Source organism: Fusarium solani (assembly GCF_023522795.1).
Source record: "Fusarium solani strain SB1 chromosome Unknown bctg00000000, whole genome shotgun sequence".
NCBI classification, from domain to species: domain Eukaryota; kingdom Fungi; phylum Ascomycota; class Sordariomycetes; order Hypocreales; family Nectriaceae; genus Fusarium; species Fusarium solani.
This window is the reverse complement of record NW_027072157.1, coordinates 2,932,185-2,953,521: the sequence shown is the minus strand read 5'-3', so window position 1 is coordinate 2,953,521 and position 21,337 is coordinate 2,932,185. Positions and strand designations below refer to the sequence as shown.

Here is a 21,337-nt window from a genome sequence, read left to right as displayed (position 1 = left end):
TGATATTATGGCTTATCGACGATGTCAACATCTCCATATCCTCTACACCGTACTGTGTGTTTACAGAGACTCATCTCCATGATTACGTGTATCTTGAAACTTGCAAGGGAACATGTTCAAATACGAACCCGGCATCACCGGGCCCAAGCCCGTCTCGGGTTGATCGGGAGGGTCTGCTGCTGGGATAGGTATTTTGAGGCTGCTTCCCCGTGGTCAACGGTGAGATGCCCTGCTAGTCCTGCCCACTCACTGTTGTTGGCGAACCCCGGAGGCGGCTCTGAATGGAGTCGATGTGCTGGTGCAGCAGTGACCCACTGGGACCAGATATACGACGACCTCAACCAGGGCTCGTGGGTCGTGTTGTAACCCAGAATGTTCTCCAAGGCAATGGAATGGCCCTTTAGAGTTGAGAGTTAAGCTGTTGGGTTACATGGACGTCTCTCTTCCCCAGATGGATCGCCAGACTGAAAACAATATTTTGGGGTTATCCGATGGACATCATGACGCTCGTGCAAGCGCAACGCAATAGCTGTCGTCAGCAAAATAGGCCAAGAGACCAAGAGGGATGAACCCCCGGATAGTCCCTCCTGGTTACTATCACGGCTCACGGCACTCTCGAGAGACCGGGGTGAGGCCTAGCCTGAAGGATTTCCAACAACTTGACTTCCGCTCCTTTAGCCTGACTTAACTTTTTGACTGGATTGAAAACTCGGTGAACAAATTGCTAAAAGCTTGGCTGTCCCGTAACTGATCTGTACCTCGTACTGAAGTCCTCTGTATCCGTTGCACTACGGCCCATCGGGTTGAAGCCGTAGGTTCGTCGACGGAGTTGTGTAACCACCACGATAATGCGAACCACGACGGTTGGCGTAACTACCCACGTCCTCGGCTCCGTCATCATTATCGGCCGCGGCGAGGCGGCAAATGCCGCCGGCATCGTTCCCAACAAGCCCCGGGATCCCTGGGAGGCTCATAATTGCTTTTGCTTCTCAACGTAGAAGATGATCCAACGGCCAGGGGATCGAAAACAGACGATGTGCCTGAACTAAGCCCAAAGTCAATATCTTCAAGGAGGAACCCAAAAAGTTGGGGCACCAATGTGGCACAGCCAGTTGCACAGGGGTTTGCAGGCGGCCTGTTGCCAACGTCAACTGCTCGCTCTCGGTCGCCCTGCCGCGAGTTGCTCTCGCAAGAACCGGGCGACAGACGTCAGAGCTTAGCTCGACTATCCGGGAGAGATGCCCAAAGAGACTCAACGGGACAAGGCCGTGGACCACATCAGGAACCGATGGCTCAGGAGTGGTTCCTTCGGATGCCTGTCACAGGGGCCGCTTAAAGATAGCATTGAACGGTTGGGCGAGCCCTGGCTAGTCGGGCGCCGGCCCCGGTTCCCTGTAGCCTCTCAGCGTTGCATGGAAATCTGGCAGTTGATCTCACATGTCTTGTCGTGCCCTCCTGGATGTGCTGAGGAAGATGGTTGGACGCGAGGCGGCTGCATGAGGCCGAACAGAGTTGAGCTTGGCATCCAAAGGAGGACGAAGGAATGCAGGGTTAGGTGATTGGACAGACCCAAGTAGCTGGTAGAAGCCCCTGAGTTATCGAGGAAAAGGAATTTCGAGGCAAAAGTGACAGACGACTCAATTAGGTCTGACGTTGGCTACCCTTGGCTCGTCGGGCAAGAGCCCCAGCCGTGCAGAATCGAGGTTGGTGGAATCGAGACAGCGTGGATCCACCGATGTTTGCTCCCGTCTCTGGGGGGGCGCCTGAGGTCTGAGCCTCATGAGAACGAGTGAGCAAGTTGACGCGGGCAGCGAGCGAGCGGTGGATCACATCACTCCGGCTTCCACCTCATCCACCAGTGCAGCGGGCCCGGGGCAGAGACGGCCTTGCAGAGACGGCCTCAAAATGGCCAATGCCAGGTGCATTGGTGCCCCCCAGACAAAGGGGCTAACAGAGATGGATCACGGCTTGTAACCCCCAGACTTAGTCAAGCTTGCAGTACTCGGCAGAGCTCTAACGTTAGCTGAAGCCCGGCTCTCCGGTCGCGGCGTTGAGATGGCGCCCCCTCTCGTCGAGGTGCCATTATTCAGCCGAAAGCAACGCTCTGCTGCCGTGAAGGCGCCCGGGATTTTGGGATGCCGGCTGTGGTGCTAGACTCGAGGCTAAAACGGATTGGCCTGGTGGGTTGCAAGGACGGACGGTGAAGGGCAAGCAAGGCCAAGCATTGGGGGGAGGGGAGGCCACGAACTGGGGGCCATTTCTGCCAGGGACCAGGGGCCGAGGATTGGCGGCGACGGGCACCGACATAACTTGATGCAGCGCCGTGCTTCAACAAGAATGCGACCTTGTCCATGTACATACTCTGTAGATCCATGTCTTGTTCGCCCGTTAGCTGGCCTCTGCACGCGGACTTTGTTCGTTTCGTAGACCGTTCACTTTGGCCTTTTCGACGGGACGACGGGGACGAGGACGGGGGTGGAAGGCCAGCGGTCGGACTGTGTCCGTACCTATGAATCTGGAGTCAGTTATGCCGCCCGAAGCTCATGACCCCATACGACACTTGCGCTGCCGCCGGTGAAGTTGGTTACCTAGATAGATCGTGGGTGGCCGGCCTTTTTTTCCCATGTGCTTTTATTTTTTTTTCTTCTTTCGTCATATGTAGAGGGGTCCAATCTCCATCGCAACGCCAAAATCCTCGAGCTACTTCTTCCTTTTCGCAATCTTTGACCTCTTTGTGAGAGAGGCCTTTTTTAAATTCTAGCAGCAGCAGCAGCAGAAGCCGACGACCGGGCAGTTGGTTCACGTCATCAGACTAACCTCAAAGGAGAGATCCCGTACCTGCCGATTTGCGAATTCACGGTTTCCCGACGACGACTGCCACTGCCTGCGAAGGAAGCATTATGAACGATACCGGGGTCTTTGGGCAAGTGTGAACAGGAGTAGCGACTTCCTCCCTCGCATCTACGTGAAGCCCTCACCAAACCTACTTCTTCCAAGAGTCGTCGACTGAGCCCGGGCAGCTCGACTCTCTCTCTCTTGTTGTCTCCCCCTCGATCTTCACTCACACCAACGGCAAACGGAAAAGGCAAGGGCGAGAGGCGCGCCCGCGGGGGCCAGGTTGACAGCAGTGGACCTTGCATCACGGTTCATTTCCAAATCCCTTCATGATCAGCGCTCGCCATCCAATTCAATCACCGCTCCCTGTCACAGAAATCTAAAACCCTGCTCCTTTAGCTGCCGCCTGCCCCAATCGACTCTTTACTGGGCTTCGTCATGGGCCAGGGCCATGGAGAGGATGCGACGCCGGTCTTGAGTCCTCAGTGGACTAGAGGCGGATGGCCAACGCAAGGTGCAGCCGCAGACGGCAATATCGAGGACGATAACAATCGTCTTACTGTCAGCGATATTAGCGACGCTCCCGAGTCGCCTTTCGATGTTGATAATAATAGAACCTTCCTCGACACTGAGACCCTCTGCTCTCGCTCTGGCAGTTCGTCCCATCATCTACACCCAAGGCCTCTGCATCATTACCAGCGCCGACCAGTTCACGCCGACAGCCGTATACATGCACAGCACGCACATGCGTATGCACCTGCATTCGCAAACCGCCATTCTCGAGACCGATCCGAGCCGCAACTGCAAACAGGGCGACGCCACCCTCCTGCCGAGCTCGACCTCAGCGATACTCTGACTACTGACGAGGACCGAGATTTCGGTGACAAGAGCTTCTTGATATCTCGCCCAACGAGCATCGCGACCATGGCCATGACAACAAGTACGACGGATGTATCGCCAATATCATCGGGTCTGAACCATCCATGGCGGGTCGAGCTACGTCTCCCTACTGAAGCTCTCCCCGATGACGGCCAGTGTCCCAACATTCAACAATATCAAGACTTGCTCAGTGAAATCGACTCCGAATTCCTCTTTCCCGATAATGTTCTTGCCGCAGTCGACAACCGCCCATCTTCGTCCCGTAGCCACCTGCTCCACTGGCGGCGTAATCGAAGCTCCGGGTCTGATTCTTCCAACCCTCGCGTTTCTTCTGATTGCCAGCCTCCAATGGATGATAGCCGGCCGTCAACGATTATTACGAGGGAGGAATTCGAAGCACTGCCACCCACGATCCAGAGAAAAGTAAGTTTGCTTCTTTCATTATTCTCACTTGCTAGGTTATCGTTTCTGTTCGGAGTACATTCATTCCGTCATCCTCTCATCCACCGAATGGGCCGGGAAAGACATGCAGACGGGATGCTCATTCTTGACGCCAGCCTCGATGGGCCATCTCATTCATGCCCCTTTCCCTCACATCTTCCCATTAACCCAGAAAGCAAAGCCGAGAACCACCGAAACCATGGTCTTGGGTGACCTTCTTGACAGGGCTGCTTGGACAAGTGTCTTGCGATATCTGGGTCAGACAACACGGCATAGGGCGGCCATGATTCGACGAGCCCTGGCTGTATCCGCATCCACGGGTGCTGCTCTGCAGCTGCCGGGGGGTTAGTTGCCGCCTGGGCAGCAGACGAGCAAACCAGTAGGACCGTTAAGCACTCGGCGGAAGACCAAGACCACTCCCAAAAGCCACCGCCCACTGGCACCCATGTCTCGGCCATGCCTCCTCTGGCCTGGCTCATGGCGCCCGTTGTGGTGGCTCCACGCAGTCTGTGGGCTGGGCGCTTGGCCATTGGTCGAACCAGGCTCAATATTCTCCCATGTCTTCCCCCAATGTCCCCTAGCATCCAGAGCTGAGCGACAAAGTGAGCTCTCTCCTTTGCCCAGCAATCACATCCCCAGCCCAAGGCGCTGTGACAACGCCCTAGGCCTGCAGTTCCTGGACGATCCATGCCACTCGGAGCAGAAGGAAGCTCGTGCACAACCAACAGCCGGTCCTCATCCGCCCCAAGACAGTGGTGTTCGGGGCCCCACGAGCCCTCACATCAACGACTCTCTGCCCTGCTTGTGCCGCTTCGTTCCTGGATTGAGACATGTCCATTCCCTTTCGAGTTTTGCCCCTCTCTCTCGCCTTAAGAACCAGGGATCCCCCTCGATCACTTGCAGTCTACTATCTACTGTTCACTTCATTTGTCTTGATGTAATTTCTGGGTTGGCAGTCTGTTGCTTTGATCGTTGTGTCTTGTGCCAATTCTGGGTGCTAAATCTTGACCTTGTGCAGTACTTTTCAACAATTGAGCGATCACAATTCACCCATTACCCCGGTTTGGAGTCTCGTTCATGCCTCGGGAGTGTCGGACACGACCATCTATCACCCCGTTCTTCACTGCCCAAGTCTTCGAACTGGGGCGAGCTGGAGAGGCCAGTTACTTCTGATAGTTCGACCCTCTACTCGAACTGCCGACCTCGGATTACATCAACGGATCAGCGGTTCTACGCGAATCTGCCCGAGAAGATAAAACGCCGCCACCTGACGGAGGAGGAACTCTTGATCGCCCACGACCGACCAAAATCAACCCCCGAAGCCGTGAAAGAACCATTGGACCAAGGCAAGAAGCGTCCGTCACAAGAAATGAGAATGCAGTCTCCCCAGTCCAGCCCAGGGCTGTCTGAGGACCAATCGTCTTTCTCTAGCGTACAGCGCCGAAAGAGTGACAGAGAACCTTGCCGTTCGGACAGCAACAGGCCAGATTCTTTCTACGATAGCTTCCGGTGGCTCGAGGATGAGGAAGGCCTGGATCTGCGTCTGTACCTGGACGACTACCACATCAATCTGCGTGAGGAGGTGCCGGTTCCAAACAAAAGCCGCAGACCATCGTTCCGACGACACCTGTCGATCAACAAATTGCCATTCGGCAGACCCTCAGTTTCTTACACCAGACCTCTACCCAGGGAAGGGGTTGTGTCACCCACCTCTATCTCTCCTTCAGCCTCTCAGAACTCGGCCATTGGCTCATCGGGGCACATTCGACGCAAGTCTCGCGCCCTATCCTTGGTATCCCCCAACAAGCAGATGTCACCACGCTCATCCCCTCCTATCGATCCTGCCGCGACTCATTATCAAGACCCTGAGGCCCGCCAGAAGCTGCGAGCGTATCTTGCCTCACCCCAAAAGTTTGATGAGGCAATCGAGTTTGGGTTTCCATCCAAGGATGGCTCGCCCCGGGAGCCCACATTTACCAGACCCGTCGGGTCCAAAAAGAGAATGCGAAGGAGCCAGAAAAGTTCCGCAGTTTCTTGGAAGACGACCGGTCATCAAAATACAGCGATGACGCATCAGTAGCCGAGCCCGACTCACCGAAAACACCTCAGCTGTTTGACAAGCCGGCGCCGGTGCGACCAGCCCGGACAAGCACTGAGCAGCCTCCATGCGCCGCCAGGAGCGACAAGAGTGTCCTGGACCAGGCTTGTTGTCGAGAGATGACTCTTCGCATGACGCTGACGCGACCGGATCTTCGGCAAAGTGAGGATCAAATCTACGGTTGGAAGCAGCCCGGAAGCAGCCGAGGGGGCTCTTCTCGGGATGACTCCTCAACCAACACTGTCATCTATGCTCGCGATGGTAACCCGAAAGAGAGCATCGAGAAACAACTCGCAGCCCTGGACGAGTGGGGTGAGGACGCTGATCACGACAATGGTGTTGTGAAGAGGTTCTGGAACCGGGTCAAGCGGACATGATTGCCCTTGACGACCTCTTATTCAACGCCCTCTCAATTACCAGAGAGGGCACTTGAGAACTATCTGATGCCCTCGTGGCGCTTCTACGGAAGTTTGTTCTTTGCGGCATGAGGCTTTCATACCGATGGGTTTTCAAAGCGAATCGTTACGATATGATCTCCTTTTCGTCTGTTAACAAATACCCCAAATTGTTTTTAATCACCATAGACTCCCATTCTGCTTTACTAGTCACGGCCTCGTCGACTTACGGGGCGGTACCATCCATCGTTTAGCACATCAACTACAATCACTTGAAGGACAGGGAGGAGTTGAGGGAGTTTTCTTGTTGCCTGCTGTTTTGGAAGGGTTCACGTCATCAATAAAGGCTCCTGGTTGCACTGGCATCAGAATTAGGGAGGGCCAAGAGAATACGACTCGGAGTTGCAGGCTGTGGGCCCTTGGGAAGCAAGGCGTTGTATCAAAAGCGAAATCCATATCGAAATGACAATGAAAAAAAGATGAAGAAGACAGGTGTGTAACTTTAGGCACATGTGCTGACATGGATGTTTGACACGTTGTTTGTCCTTGTGTGACCGTACCTATGTAACCTTGAACAACCTACCTTTTGATGCAGCCTCTGACCTTGGAGTAACTCTTGGACTCTGTGTGAGCTGCACCACCTCCCACAAGGAGAGAGGGAAGAGGGGGTCACAAGAGGCCAAACAAGGAGTAGCACAGAGAAGGAGACGCATGTGCGAAATATCGTGTATCGAGCCAAACTCCGTGGCGTAGCAGTTGGCGCCGGGCGGACATGTGCGTCGGAAGGGTTTCGTGGCTTGCAGCACCGGCGCCGTGCCGTCGGAGCCTGCGTCCGCCTCCAGCCCGAAATGGCACCCTCCATCTCGACGATGCCAAGGAGAGGAGGCCCTCTCGTTTCGGCTGTATCAGGTTGCCAAGATGCATGTTGTGATATCCGATACTGGGTTGTGTGTTCAGCCTGTAAGGAGTTGAAGACATGAACGCGGAACCAGTCTTTTAGAACCATGCTTCATATTCCAAAGAGTACAGATAAACTGCTAATTATACCATCCTGACCGTCCATTCTATATCCCCAACGAAAAGAGTATCCATCCGCTCATCCTCAACATATAAACCCATGCCACTGTACTTTCGGCGGCAGTCCCTCCAGTCAGTACACCATATTCTCATGTTACAGTCCAGTCCCTGGATTCCTGTCGTAGCTCGTACAACCCATCAAACCTCTTCGTCGCTCTCCTCGCCGAGCAGCTCTCCCTCATCATCGTCCACCATCGAGTAGTCGCTTCGGGCGAAGCTATCGCGAGTCGTGTACCGTCTCGACCAGTTGCCGCCTCGGCTTCGGTTCGAGACTCGCTCGTACACGCCTGTAGCAGATCGCCACAGTGAGGTGATGACGAGCGGCATCGCAGCAGCCACTGCTGCCACGGCAGATATGGCGATGACGGGATACTTGACCCATGGCTGATCGCTGTCAAACGTCGAGCTGTTGTCTCCCAGTCGGATCTGGCCGAATTTGCCATTCCAGTTGCGCCAGACATACCAGCCGATGGCAGCAGCCAAGCCGATCGGGATCACGACAGCGAAGAAGATGACCCAGCCCGATGTTCGGCGCTTGCGCTTAAACTCCTCCTCGTATCCCTCGCAGGCGTGCTCCTCTGATGTCTTGTCTAGCTCTACACCGTTCTTACAAGTCGTCAGCGGCAGGCGACGATAGCCCGTCGGCTCAAACCAGGTCGTCTCGTTAGGGTTCTGCTTGCACCATTCCTCGCCGGATAGGGGCTGGAAGCCTGGAACCAGGGAGCATTGCCCATGGTTGTCTAGCTCGTAATTGTATGCACTGCCTCATGTTAGCTTTGCTCGACTTGACTCGACTCCAGTCGTCAGGGGCTTGGCTTACCATTCGAAATCTCGTCGGGTGCATTCGCAATTCTCGTATCCGTGCAACAGCGAAAGCGTCGCCTTGTTGAAGCACTTGCGATCCTTCTTCTTTCGCAAATACTTGGCCACGTGCCCAAAGAAGCAGTCGTTCTTTTGGAGCGGGTGCTTGGGAGACCACAGTTCGTAGTCAGAGGCAGACGCATCGTCGCTGTACTCGCAGGCCTTGTCCGTCAAGCCCGTGAAGTCGATGTTGACGGCGAACAGCTGCTTGTTATCTGATCGGCACCACACCAAGAAGTTTCGGGCCGCTCCGGTCTTGACCGAGGTCAGATCTAGGATGGTCACCTCCTTGTCCGTGAATTGATACTCGTTCCATGTTTCGCCCTCATCAAGTGAGTACGAGACAGACTTGGTTTTTGCGCCGTTTCCATGGGTGGCTCGCTCTGCGAGGACAATAATTGAGCCCTGGTCGCCATATTGCCAGGTCCAGGCGCCCTTCTTGACGTTCTTCCAGTTGATTCCGCCATCTGCAGACATGAAGGTGTCGGCATCCTTCATCTCCCCAAGAGTCGAACCAACGTTTCCAACGCCAAAGATCAAGCCAATCGCTTTGCTCGCCGAGAATGTCCTGCGCTTGTTATCCCGCTCCGTGTAGTGATGCAGATGCAGAGCACACTTGCTGTCACCTGCGGAGCTGCACTTGTACGCCTTGCCATCTACGTCCTTCGAGGGGGTGGCAGGAAGTCCCCATTCGCGCCGTCATTTGTGCGAAATCTTGGTCTCTGGATCTCCTTTTTGCCATCCTTTTGTCAGGGGTTGGCGACGACGACGTTGATGAGGGTAACGCCCTCAAGCCCGGCAACCTTTTCAAAGTCCACATAGCCAGCCTCGTCCGAGTTCACGTTGGAGGCACTCAACACGTACGTCGTACCGTTGGAGTTGCTCGATGATCGAGCCACGGCGTCGACCATCTGAGAGGTCGGTGGCAACAAACAGGTTGACGGCATGGTTAGAGCTATCGAGAACGGTGTACAGGGATGAATGAGAGTCATGGAAGTTGTACGGGAATTGGGCCGCTTCAAAGTGCTGCCCGTCGAGACTTGCAATTGCCTGTAGTCCAGCCTTTTCTTTGCCGGCCTCGGTAACCTCGTCAGTAGCGAGAATGAACTCGTTCATGGTGGCGAAGCTTGCCACCGTGCCATGGTGGACGAGCTTGTCATCGACAAGGAAATCATTGATCGTGACGATGGTCTTCGGGGACTCGAGGTTCTCTTCTTGGTGGACGAGACAGACGATCTGTGTGAGAGGGCGGTACTTGTATGCAGAGTTACCCGTGAACTCGCACTTGGTCGCATATCGCAGCAGCGTCTTCCAATGATCGCCACGGTCGGTGGAAATTGACGCAGCAGGGAAACAGCTCTTGCTTCCGGATACGTCGTCGCAGTGCTTGCCAACCCAGATAAGCCAGTCCTTCTTGTCCGGGTGGAAGCTCAGAGTGAAGTCATCCGAAGCCACGGGTGTCTTGAAGCTGTGGAAGGTCTGACCACGGTCAATCGTGTAGAGGATCTTGTCGGTTTTGGTTGAGAAGAACATGACATCCTTGAAGTAGTCGTGATGGAAGATGGTCATGATGTCTTCTTGATCGAGGATGCGTTTCCACGACTTGCCGTGATCCGAAGTGAGCCACACCTTGTTTTCCACCTGTACACTGTTGCCTGTCCTTTTCCCCATGGGCCTAGCAATAATGGTTTCGTCTGTGCCCGAGCTAGAGTCTCCACGGATGAGATAGTACTTCTGCATATCCAAAGCTTCGGAGTCGAAGTCGTTCTTCTTATGCGAAATCTCGCCGTTTGCTGGAACGCTGGGAGACGAACCATCGCCTCCAGAGTTGCCGCCACCGCCCTCAGAACACTTTCGCTCCACCTCATCGTCCTTTTGAGCACCCTTTGTTCGCTTGCACTGGTTTCCGGGAATCATTCGCCAGCCGGAAGATCCCTTGAATTTATCGTCCTTGTCCTTGCATGCGCCCTGTGGCATAGGAATGGATCCAACCCTCTTGCAGACAGTCCTGTCCTCAGGGTCTCTCTGGAAGTTGTAATCGCATTCGAAATCGGCATCGGTACAGTCGCAAGGCTCATTGATAGGCTCAGGATCCTTAAAGTTGCTCTTGATAAAGCAGTCTGCTTTCTTGGTGCGGCGCTTGTACGTCTGCTTACGGCCCATGATGCAGGTCGCTTGGCCCTTGTCATCCACTCGGGCATTCCAAGACTCCATGTCCTTGTCGCCGCATGTTGGCTTCTCGAGGCTCTCGAAATCCAGAGCAACCATGTGATACTTCTTATCATGCTCGCCGATGAGGAGGAACTTTAGGCTGGTCGAGTCTTGAGTGGTCGTGAGGAGCGCAGGCCTGATCTTCAGGTCTTTCGGCAGTGGGACAGATTCCCAGGTCTCACCATAGTTGAGCGAGTACGAGACTTTGTCAACGTCCTCTTTGGCAGAGTCGCGGACGGCAACAAGGATAGTGCCTGAATCACCAAACTCGTACTTGTGAGGGCCCTCAAGCGCCTGCTTCCAAGTTACTCCGGCGTCATCAGACACGTAGAGGTTGGAGTCGTCGAATTTGCCAAGTGACTTGCCCGTGTTTCCATTGCCCATGACCAGACCAGGAGCCGGGCTCGAAAATATGCGCCCGATGTTGTTGATCTGGGTCATGGAGTGGAGGTGAATCCGTTGATCGCCAGCCTTGACCGGCTCAAACGTTCGACCGTCATCAAAGGTGATTTGGGTGACAACAACCTTCTCGGCGCCGCTTTCGTCGACATCCTTGCCATTCTCGACCGTGTTGACAAGGAAGATGCCTTGGATGCCGCTAATCTTCTCAAAATCGACATGACCCTTGATGTTGCGGTTGGTATACGGGATGTTCTCGGTAAAGTAGGTGCCATTGGAGTTGCTCGTGAAGATAACGCCCATGGGCCTGGACGGATGAGATGTCATGACATCGATCTGGATGCTATAGTTTGTGCTCTCGAGCACAGTATAAGCCTCTTGGTTGATCTGGTGGGAATGGTCATGACTGTCGTCGCTGGGGAACATGGCCCGGTGCCACTGGTTGGCATTGCTCGTGACGTAAAGAGCCATTTCGTCGCTGTTGGCAGATGACGAAGCCACGAGGATGAAGCTCTTGACGGCAGCCAGACTAACGACTCCAGTCACGTCTCGGTTGCTGTCCAAAGTGGGTTCGAATTCCTGGTATTTGCCATTGTTCTCCTTCTTGAAGAACGTGTCCGAGACGCACAGCTTCTGACTCGTCTTGAAAATGCTCAGAGGATCCGTGACAATACATAGGATTCTTGTCTTGTCCAGATCTTCATCTCCAGTTGTAAATTCGGTGTTGGACTTGGCCCACCAGCAGCCCGAAGTACTGGGGCGCAAGGGCTGGATCGTCTTAAAACCATCGAGCGTGTAAGTAGTCTCCTCGTCGCAAAAGATGCCATCGCAATTCATGCCGTTGAAGATGATGCGCTTCGGATCGCCGGCGTGGAAGATAAGGGTATCGGGCTGGAAGGCGCTCGGCATGGAACCGCTGTCGAACTCGGTCCAGCTCTTGCCTCGATCTTCTGTCTTGTAATGCTTCCTGTCCTTGGTAAGGACAAAAGCAGTTGAGGACTCGAAAGGGTGGAGATAGAGGAACGCCGAACCCCCATCGGGGAGGTCTGACACTTTATTCCAAGTGAAACCAGCATCCTCGGATCTGTAAATGTTTCGCTCCTCGATATCTTGAAAGACGATGACGTCGCTATCTTCGAAATAGTTCAAGTTGAGCGGAGGATGCTCGAGCATCACAGAGTCAATCTTGGGCTTGTCCTGCTTGGCTGACACTGCTGTCCAGAGCAGAGAAAGCCAGAAGACGCGCCATGAGAGTGCGGCCCAGGCTACGGACCTCATCATTGCGACGGAGCTCGGGTTGAGGGTATCATGAAGGAACGAACGGAGCCGGCGGGGCCAAAGAGAGTTTATCTCGCGATGCCGCGATGATTTCGGGCGGCAGAAAAGTCGTGGATGCTGTAGCGTCGATTTCAAAGTCGCAATGTTGTGATGGAAGTGAGCGTAGGACACTTTGCTCCTTGGAGGGACGAGGCAGGCACGTCAGCAGTGAGGCGGCAGCTCGTGTTTCGGTGAGTGTGGCGCAGAGCCTCGCGCCACAATTGCCGGCCCACGCGATTAGGCACCGGCGCCTCATGTGGCTGGTGATAACAACAGGACATTTGTGAGCTGTGAGCTGTGAGATAAGAGGTCCATGAATAGATGATGTTCTTCGTCCGTTAATCAACTCTATGATACGCATTTGAGGTTACATGTCGGGTCACCTGGCCTCTCGGCCAAGCTCAGATCACGGATGCATCTAGACTAGGACCGTAGTCTGATCGGTGAGTCCTAGCTGCTTACGAGGTATCCATTTAGCAGAGTAGCTTGGATGGAGATACCACACAAACCATGATTGACGAGCCAAAACTTATCCGCATAGGAGTGAAGATACTATCGCTGGATGCGAAGTAGATGATTGCTTGATTGCCGCTGGCTGTACCACGTACCTATGCAATTAGAGCCTGGTGATGCTCTAGAAGGTTACACGCCAAGTAAATATCCGGATGCATGACAATGTTATATTCCGATATAGTGGAACCCGATCGGGGTCTTTGCCTGCTCATTTTGAAATAGTTTCGCCAATTCCACTTGCCAAAGCCATCAGCACCGAAATGGACGTCATACTATTAGATCTCACTATCGTATTGAGAAACGCCAGCTTGTCTCTCCCCAAGCTGAGGGCCAGATATGTCTGAAGCTCAGCGGAAGAGGTGGGCTGACCAAGATGGGAAAGGCGTGGCGAGACATGAAACGCAGCGGGGCTCTGCTGTGACGCGCCCCTGGTTCGGCGTTGGGCTGGGCTCCGTCGTCTTACATGGTGCAGCTCAGGGCAGGACCAGGAGCTTGACGCAGCTAACGCGTTGGCGGGGACGGTTAAGCTGGAGAACGCGTCCAAGCTTTGCCCCTTTTTAGATATAGCATCGTATTTGATCATTGTTTGTTGGCATGGTAGAGTTGGTGGAAGGGCAGCATAATTGACACAAGATGAGGCATCGAATATGACATCAACGTGGCACATTGTTGCCGAGGACCCGAAGATCAATCAGCCGAAGATCTAATCTTTCATGAGGAGGGGCATTCTCAATGCCTGTCATAAGCGCAAAGCTCACTCGTTGAGTTAAGGGGAGGGATGCTTCCTGGAGCTAGGCGTTAGCGCAATGCGACACCACCCAGGCAAAGAAACCAAACAAATAGAGGAAAACATGGCACGTCAGCAAGTGCGCATTGAGTAACCAGGTATTTCTTCATCACATGTGGTGGTGTTTGCTGACAGTGACATCCAACATGTTCTGGTAATGTGGTGATAGTACCCAGGTACCTGGCTCAGAAGTACCTCGTAGCAATTATCTTGGCGTTGCCAAACAGGTACCGTTGTCTTGTTTCAAGTCTGGGCGCAACCAGTCAGGATTGAGTTTGCTTCATGATAGGTGCCAGTTGAACCATCTTTAGAGCTCTGAAACTAGAATCACGAGGATATACGGAGGCTCCGTAGTAAGGCTGTCTCAGGCAAAGGGCATCGAAGCTGAGGAGCAGATACGGCCTCGTAACGAAGGTTCTGCAACACTTCCAGCAAGGGCGGCCAACCCTTTCATTTCCTCAAGAGGGATTGGATGCGCCTAAACACTCTGCTTCTCTCGACTGCGCCACTAGGAGCCCCCAAAATGCAGGAGGAGAGGAGGAGAAGGGAGACTATCCGCCCCCCTTGCTGGTCCTTGACCCTTGAGGCCCATCCATCCGCAGTGCGTGTAGCGCATGCACATGCTTTGCTTGGAGCGCATTGATGCCGGTGGCCAGGATCAAAGGGTACCAGTAGGCAGGTACCTCCAGACCCCTGACTTGCCCCGGCTGTCGCTTTCCCACTTCTCCCCAATCCCACTTCACGACTCCACGTGCTTGTTTTGGATTCATCTTTTCTTCCCTTCTCTTCTCTCTCCCAAACACAAAGATCTTTAATCTCCATCTTCATCATCGCCTGCTGCATCTTGATATCCGTCGCTTCGAGTCGCGGCCTCACTTTTCCCCCGCTTATCCTCCGAATACAGCTGCTACACTGCGGTAGTGAACGTCCATTCCCCACGAGTCGCATATCCCCGTCATCGTCATGGCGGCCACTTACAAGCAGTTCCTTGCTGCGCCCAGCTCGTCGCTGCTGGCCGACACAGCTGCGCTGTACTATGTGACCACCACAACCACTTTTTCTGGCCCGACCCAGATCATTAAGCACCTCAATGGCCTTCAGAAGGTTGTCGCCAAGAAGAAGGAGGAAGTCTTTAACGTTGTCGACGGCGGAAACGTTGCCGTCTTCGAGATCGACACCGGCCTGGGCTTCCAGACTGGCGGCGGCCCTTATCTTCCAGGCCTCGATGACAACTTTCTGTCTGCCCGAGACGTCTATCTCCCCATTGTACGTCATTCGCCTGGGCGCATTCGCTCTTGCGCAGGCCGAGGCGCATACTGACAATGCTGGCTCTAGACTCACTTTGTGTCATTTGACGAGGCGGGCAAGATTTCGCAGATCCGACTCCAATGGGACCAGGGTTCACTTCTGAAGCAAGTCGAGGTTATCGGCAAGTCTGGTCGCAACTGGCCCATTAGGGACAGCCGGGAGCAGATCACCTACATCCGATCAGCCATCAAGTCTGCCGGCACCGCGCCTCCCGCTCCTCTCAGCCACAACGAATCCATTGTCCGAACTCGAGGCAACTCCAGCAATGCCTTCCGAGACCCCCATGCTTCCCTGCAGCTGTTTGGCTCTCGCGAGGAGATTGAAACTGAACCCGCTGCTGTTGTGTCACCCTACGCTGGCACCCGGCCCCGACAGCGATCCTTCACCGAGATTCTGGGCCATGAGCCTGATTCACCGAGTTCTGGACGCCAGCAAATATCACCCTCCAAGGCTGGCCAGGGTAAGAACTTCCAGCCTATGCGCCTCTTCGATGGTTATGAGCATACCGACGTGCCAGATCAGCCCCTTCAGCAGAACAAACGCTATATTCGCCCCAACCCTAACAAGTATTCTCACTTTGACTTTGCCGATGGCAGCGACCCGCAGGATGCTCCTCAGAAAGGCGTTTCCATTGACGAGAAGCCCAAGTCTAAGCACGATAGTCAATGGTCCTTTGAGGATTTCGTCACCCCCCAGAAGGTGAAACCCTCCCGGGGTATGCGAACTCAGGATGTTCGCCACTGGGGCGCAGATGAGAACACCGCGGACGAGGCCGCTGCGCAGCCTGCCAAGCCTCGACGCGATGCCGAAGCACACTTCGAGCTCCTTGACGACGGTGAGAGAGTGCCCCAACCACAGCGCCCTGGTGCCAAGCCAAGAGGATATGCCCACAACGAGGGCCTTGGGCTCTATAAGAACCAATTGTTTGACACGGAAGAAACAGGATCCAACGAGCGTCCCCTGGGTAATATCACCAACGTCAACCGCGGAAAGGACTTTGACCACCACTTTGACATCGCCGACCAATCTCCAGCCCACCAGAAGGAAAATAAGCCTGTTCAGGAGCCTACAAACGACTCTCGAATTCACATTGCAGGCGACGGCATGGGAGGTCGAAAGGGCACGAACCGGGACTGGCTCTATGGTGAGACTGAGGAAGTCGCCCAGTCTATCCCTGCTCGACAGGCCAATGTCGCTGCCGCTGGCGTTCCACTTGGCAAGAGCAGCAAGATCGCCACTGCCGGTGACGGCATGGGCGGTAGAAAGGGAACTGAGCGCGATTGGCTTTACAACGAGACCCAGGAGGAATCGTCCAAGTCTGTGCCTGGGCGGAAGCAAGGAGCCAGCGGCGTCCCCAGTGAGACCCAGGATAGCAAGATCGCTATTGCTGGCGACGGCATGGGCGGCAGGAAGGGAACAAACCGTGACTGGTTGTACGGCGACCTGAGCGAGCAGCCCCTCCCTACTCGAAAGCAACCCACAACATCGGCCAAGAAGGACTTCTGGGACTTCTAAGTGCCAGGGAGTGTTTGATTAGGAGCACATTGGGGGCGTCTACCACACTCCTCTTTGACCTTCACTGTTTTATGTTTGCGTGTTTCTCTTACTCGTTTTTTCTCTTTTTTTAACGATGTATGCGTACATACGACTCATGGTTCACGAGGGTTCATTCTCGGCATCATTTTCCACATTGGAAACGGGCTGCTTGAAGAATGAGCACCAGTCCTCGGAATACGGTCTTTGGTCTTTTCGTCTTGTTTGTGTTTATTCATCATGTTTTTGTTTTTCACGGCCTTACATGTAGGGTGTTGAGGGAAAATCGGACCCGGACGGCGCAGAGCAGAGCAGAGCAGAGGAGGATCCGAGAATGGCTATAAAGTGCCGGCATCCATTGGTGGACAGGTATGATGGCTCGTGTCGTTAAAAAAAAGGGGGATCTCGTGCTGCGGCACAGGAATGTATCGATATCATCTGGGAGATCAATCAGATACCGCCTTTACCTGAAATCCTTCAAGAAGCACATGGTGATGATAGAATGTGAAACTCGTTATTCGTGCTCATCAACTGAGCGTAAAGTACAAATACCCTGGCCCGTCAACCCTGCCCTTGACATTGAAGAGGGGGTAGGCTGCGGTACTGTCTGCTATTTAAACTCGTAGTGGTATCAAAATTATCCGTGGCTCAAAGGCCTGATATGTCCCATTTCCATTCATCCATCCATCAACGCCATGGGATCCAAGCCCTGATATATTTCCAAAATGAGGCAGCTCTGGCTGCCAAGGCGACCTATTCCATCCGACTCCAGGCTAATCCAAGTCCCATTGTAATGATACAAAATCCCAAGCAATCATGGTCCAACCTGCGGCTCTCCAAAGCGACGCAGCATCGCTGTCTAGCACAAAAACTTGTAGTACTTCTTCCATGCCGGCCAGCTCGCACGTTCCTCGCGTTCTTGGGCGACCAAGATGGGGACGTTGAAGTCGCGGCGACCCGTATCGACGTCCATGTCCTGTATGGTGACAAAGGTGGTGCGGTAGTATAGCTTGTGGCCGATGAAGAAGATGAGAACGCAGGGGGCGCCCACCCACTTGTGAAAGAAGTTGCTGGCGATCTCAGCGCTCGAATCCTCCTTCCAGCCGATAGGAAAGGCGCCGACCCAGAACTGGGCGATAATCACGAGGACGTTGAGAATGATGCCCAAGTAAGAGCCGGCAACACCAACCTGAGATTGAAAGGGGAGCTCCGAGACAGAGCGTCCACGGGCTGCCCAGGCGCGGCGGAAGCGGATGTGACAGACGCAGATAGAGCCCCAAGTGATGATGGTGGAGAGTCCTGAGATGGACATGAGCCAGTCGAGGACAGCACCCTGCTCAGGGAGATCGGCGAGAAAGGCGATGAGGCCAAAAGCTGCGGCGATGGCTATAGCGACGAGTGGTCGGCCCTTGCGGTCGACATAGCCAAGGATCTTGGGCGCTTGGTTGAGGTTCGCGAGGGCGGCGAGTGTACGTGAGGAACCAAAGACGGCCGAGTTTCCAACTGAGAGTACAGCAATCATGATGACGGCGTTCATGATTGAGGGCAGGACCTGGATGCCCGCTTCTTCAATAGCGATAACAAAGGGGAGGCCTTTGCGTCTGCATCGCTTTCACCACCGACCAACCGAGGGTCATCGTATCGAACCAGGAGCCCGACCAATGTCAAGGCAACGATATAGAAGAGCGTGATTCTCCAAAACACCTGCTTCAGGGCGGTTGGCAAAGACTTGCGCGGGTTAGCAGTCTCGGCGGCAGCGAGACCAATAAGCTCAGTCCCAGCAAAGGCAAAAGCCGCCGTAACAAAGACACTACACATGCCTTTGAAACCATTATTAAAGGCGCCAGGGTTCTGCCAGTACCTGCCGCCGATGTAACCGCTATCCGGTGTGCCGCCGCAGTTGAGAATGATTCCGAGCAGGCTAGTCAAGGCGCCGCGAGTCAGTCAAGGGGTCTGATGATATATTGGCGTCAAGCGAGGTGGTGGGGAGAACTTACATGAAGCCAATGACAGCAATGACTTTGATGATAGAAAAGATAAACTCAGCCTCACCGTAGCCCTTGACGCCAAACATGTTGATGAGAATGATGATGATGAGAAATACTGAGACAAAAATGGCGCGAGTTAAGCTTTCATCCCAGTATGAGAGGGTGAGGGAGGCGGCGATGATTTCTAGCGGTAGCACGATCAGCCACTGCATGGCATAGCTATCATGATGGTTAGCGTTACAGTCAAGATGACCACGGAAACAGAAGGGACTCACTTCCAGCCCATGGCGAATCCCCATGAAGGATCAAGGAATCGAGTTGCCCAGGCTGAAAAGGAACCAGCAATTGGGAAGATGACGGCGAGTTCTCCCAAAGCCTGGCATGTACAGAATAGCATGGCGCCAACTATTGAAAAAGCTAGCAGCAGCGATGCAGGACCGCCAGCTGCTAGAGCTTTTCCAGAAGCGACAAAAAGGCCAGTACCTATGTTACATCATGTTAGCGTTTGCTTCGGAGATAATTCTCCAACACTCGAGTCGCCAAAACATACCAATGGACCCTCCAATAGCAATCATCTGCAAATGCCTGCCCTTGAGTTTCCGCGCAAGGCCCGAGTTGGCTGTCTCCAGCATGGCAGACTGTATGTCGTAGTAGTGGACGCCATCGTGAACCCTCCCGCCAGCGCCACCCTCGAGCTGGCTCAACGGGTCGGCCGTGAAGAAGGAGGAACTGCGGTCGCGCTTGAAGCCATCGACGAAGCGGTCCCAGTACCGCGGCGGCGCATCGTCGTCGTACTCGGGCTCGCGCATGCTGAATGAGCTCCCCGGCGCGAGCGACTCCTCCTTCATCTTGAGGCTGCTGCGCTCAACGTCGGGTTGCGGCGTCATCCTCGCCCGCCGTGCCGAGCCCACGCTTTGTCGGTCCCGGGACTGCTGGGCGCCGGGACGGCGGGAGCTGGCTGCGGGCAGGGGACCTGTTCCGTCGCTGCCAAAGGTTGGTGGTGAGGGCGACAAATAGGTGGTGAGAAGGCGATCCAATGGGCGGGGAGGATCTCTGTCGTTGGCCGAGTTCGTCAGGGTTACGATTAAAGGTGGTAATGGATAGGCGATGAAATTAAATCAGGTCGTATCGTCGTCGTCGTCGGAAGCGTAAGATCGAGAGGGAACCTGGTGTTGTCTCGGTCGGCATATCGCCACCAGGTTGGAAGCTCGGTGGTGGATGTACAAGATGGATCGACAGATTTCGGAGCCGAACGAGATGGAGAGGTGTAGACTTTGAGGATCCTGGATGAAGAAGCGACCGGATGAGATTATCAACAGGAAGAATTCCCGTCTGTGTAACAGAGTGAGAGAGAGACTAGATAGGCCGACAAGAAGGAAGGGGCTGGAGGCAAGAAGATGGTGGTGGGCTTATCAAGCGTCGGTGACAAGATGCCTGGTTGCTTGGCGTTGACGACCTGAACCGAACCTGGGAAGGACAAGCAACTTAAGACAAGCATGGGAATGGATGGATGGAAGGCAGTACATGCCTGGGGGCGGCTTCCTTCAAGTCCCTCCTCCCTGGGCCAGAAATGGATGGGGTCCCCTCCATTAACTACTTGGTCGATGGGCTGCAGGCTAAAATGCATCATCCCAAGGCCCAGCTGTCAAACAGCCATCATGTTGTATCCGTCCACGGATCCATACTCGAGATTCCTTGCACCGTCACCTGTTGGCCAATCTCACTTCGGTGGGGAGAGCGCTATCTCTGCGCGGGGGGCCCGCTGAAGACCACTTGGACCGGGCTCCTAGACTTGTGTGGTCCAGGCCCATGTCTTTTTGAGCCCAGTTTCGTTAGTCCAGCATGGACCCAGGTGTTGTACGACGGGAGAGATAAGAGTCAGGAGAGTGGATGAGACTCGGTAAGGTACGGTACAGGTACGCAGCTCATTGAAGGAAAGGACAAAGGATGAATGCGAATGCTCTCTCGAATGTCTCGTGAGCGTGGGCATATTCGTGTCAACTCCCAACGGTCAACCCACCAAGCTCTCGTCGATCAATACGACCCCCGTCCATCACCCGGCGGCCATCAACACCACCAGAAAGACCCCTGCCCGACCGCCCGCCCAGGCCAGACCATCTACAGCAGGTGCATTCATTAACTTTTGGCGTCCTCTCCAGGATCCTTACCGCTCTGTCGCCTCGATTCAGCCCAGCCCATCGCGTGCCACACCCTCCCACGAATCCTCGCCAATTGCGTCTATCCGAGAAAACACTCGAGATCCTCGGGTACCGGCGTCCTCCCCCTCCCTCTCTCTCGGTTCCGACCCATTCGAAGCTTGGCGACCTCCTTATCCCACGTCGACAAGAGAGAGGTGTTGCGTGCCGTAGAGCTGTGACCAGCCAGCGTCCATCCCCAGCGCCTCCTTGCCAGGGATCATGCTACACTTGGCCTTTCAGGGCTGCCTCTTCTCTTGGCCCTGCTCGACGATGCGTTTCGTTCAGAACCGAGCTCTCTAATCTGAGAATTGATCACATGCAATCTGCCCCAAAGACGGGGAAGCGGAGCCCAGTTGTATCGAGGTCCTTGTCCTTTAACGTGCACGAGCCGCTCAACAGATCGTGGCAGCCTGGTCCACTCCATCTTGAGCAAACATGGCAGCCCCAAACTGATGAAGCAACGGTTCGTTAGCCACGCACATGTGGCTGCCGCAGGG

At 54.5% G+C, this 21,337-nt stretch overlaps 5 protein-coding genes across 5 annotated transcripts; 2 read left to right on the top strand and 3 right to left on the bottom strand.

Annotated features, from left to right (window-relative positions):
- Positions 1-3,273: 3,273 nt before the first annotated feature.
- On the top strand, positions 3,274-6,630 carry MRS44_000939 (uncharacterized protein; the record flags this gene model as incomplete). Its single annotated transcript, XM_065624246.1, has 5 exons — positions 3,274-4,137; positions 4,432-4,660; positions 4,821-5,092; positions 5,174-6,144; positions 6,186-6,630. The coding sequence occupies 5 exons, from the start codon at positions 3,274-3,276 to the stop codon at positions 6,628-6,630; spliced, it is 2,781 nt and encodes a 926-aa protein (XP_065479947.1).
- Positions 6,631-7,863: 1,233 nt separating this feature from the next.
- MRS44_000938 (uncharacterized protein) lies at positions 7,864-12,477 on the bottom strand (the record flags this gene model as incomplete). Its single annotated transcript, XM_065624245.1, has 3 exons — positions 7,864-8,485; positions 8,546-9,249; positions 9,451-12,477. 3 exons carry the CDS (start codon positions 12,475-12,477, stop codon positions 7,864-7,866), a joined length of 4,353 nt encoding a protein of 1,450 aa, XP_065479946.1.
- Positions 12,478-14,776: 2,299 nt separating this feature from the next.
- Positions 14,777-16,636, top strand: MRS44_000937 (uncharacterized protein; the record flags this gene model as incomplete). Its single annotated transcript, XM_046282591.2, has 2 exons — positions 14,777-15,079; positions 15,149-16,636. 2 exons carry the CDS (start codon positions 14,777-14,779, stop codon positions 16,634-16,636), a joined length of 1,791 nt encoding a protein of 596 aa, XP_046138834.1.
- An 877-nt stretch (positions 16,637-17,513) lies between these two features.
- On the bottom strand, positions 17,514-18,176 carry MRS44_000936 (uncharacterized protein; the record flags this gene model as incomplete). Its single annotated transcript, XM_065624244.1, has 1 exon — positions 17,514-18,176. The coding sequence occupies one exon, from the start codon at positions 18,174-18,176 to the stop codon at positions 17,514-17,516; it is 663 nt and encodes a 220-aa protein (XP_065479945.1).
- Positions 18,177-18,187: 11 nt separating this feature from the next.
- MRS44_000935 (uncharacterized protein) lies at positions 18,188-19,490 on the bottom strand (the record flags this gene model as incomplete). Its single annotated transcript, XM_065624243.1, has 4 exons — positions 18,188-18,575; positions 18,652-18,861; positions 18,918-19,125; positions 19,193-19,490. The coding sequence occupies 4 exons, from the start codon at positions 19,488-19,490 to the stop codon at positions 18,188-18,190; spliced, it is 1,104 nt and encodes a 367-aa protein (XP_065479944.1).
- Positions 19,491-21,337: the final 1,847 nt, after the last annotated feature.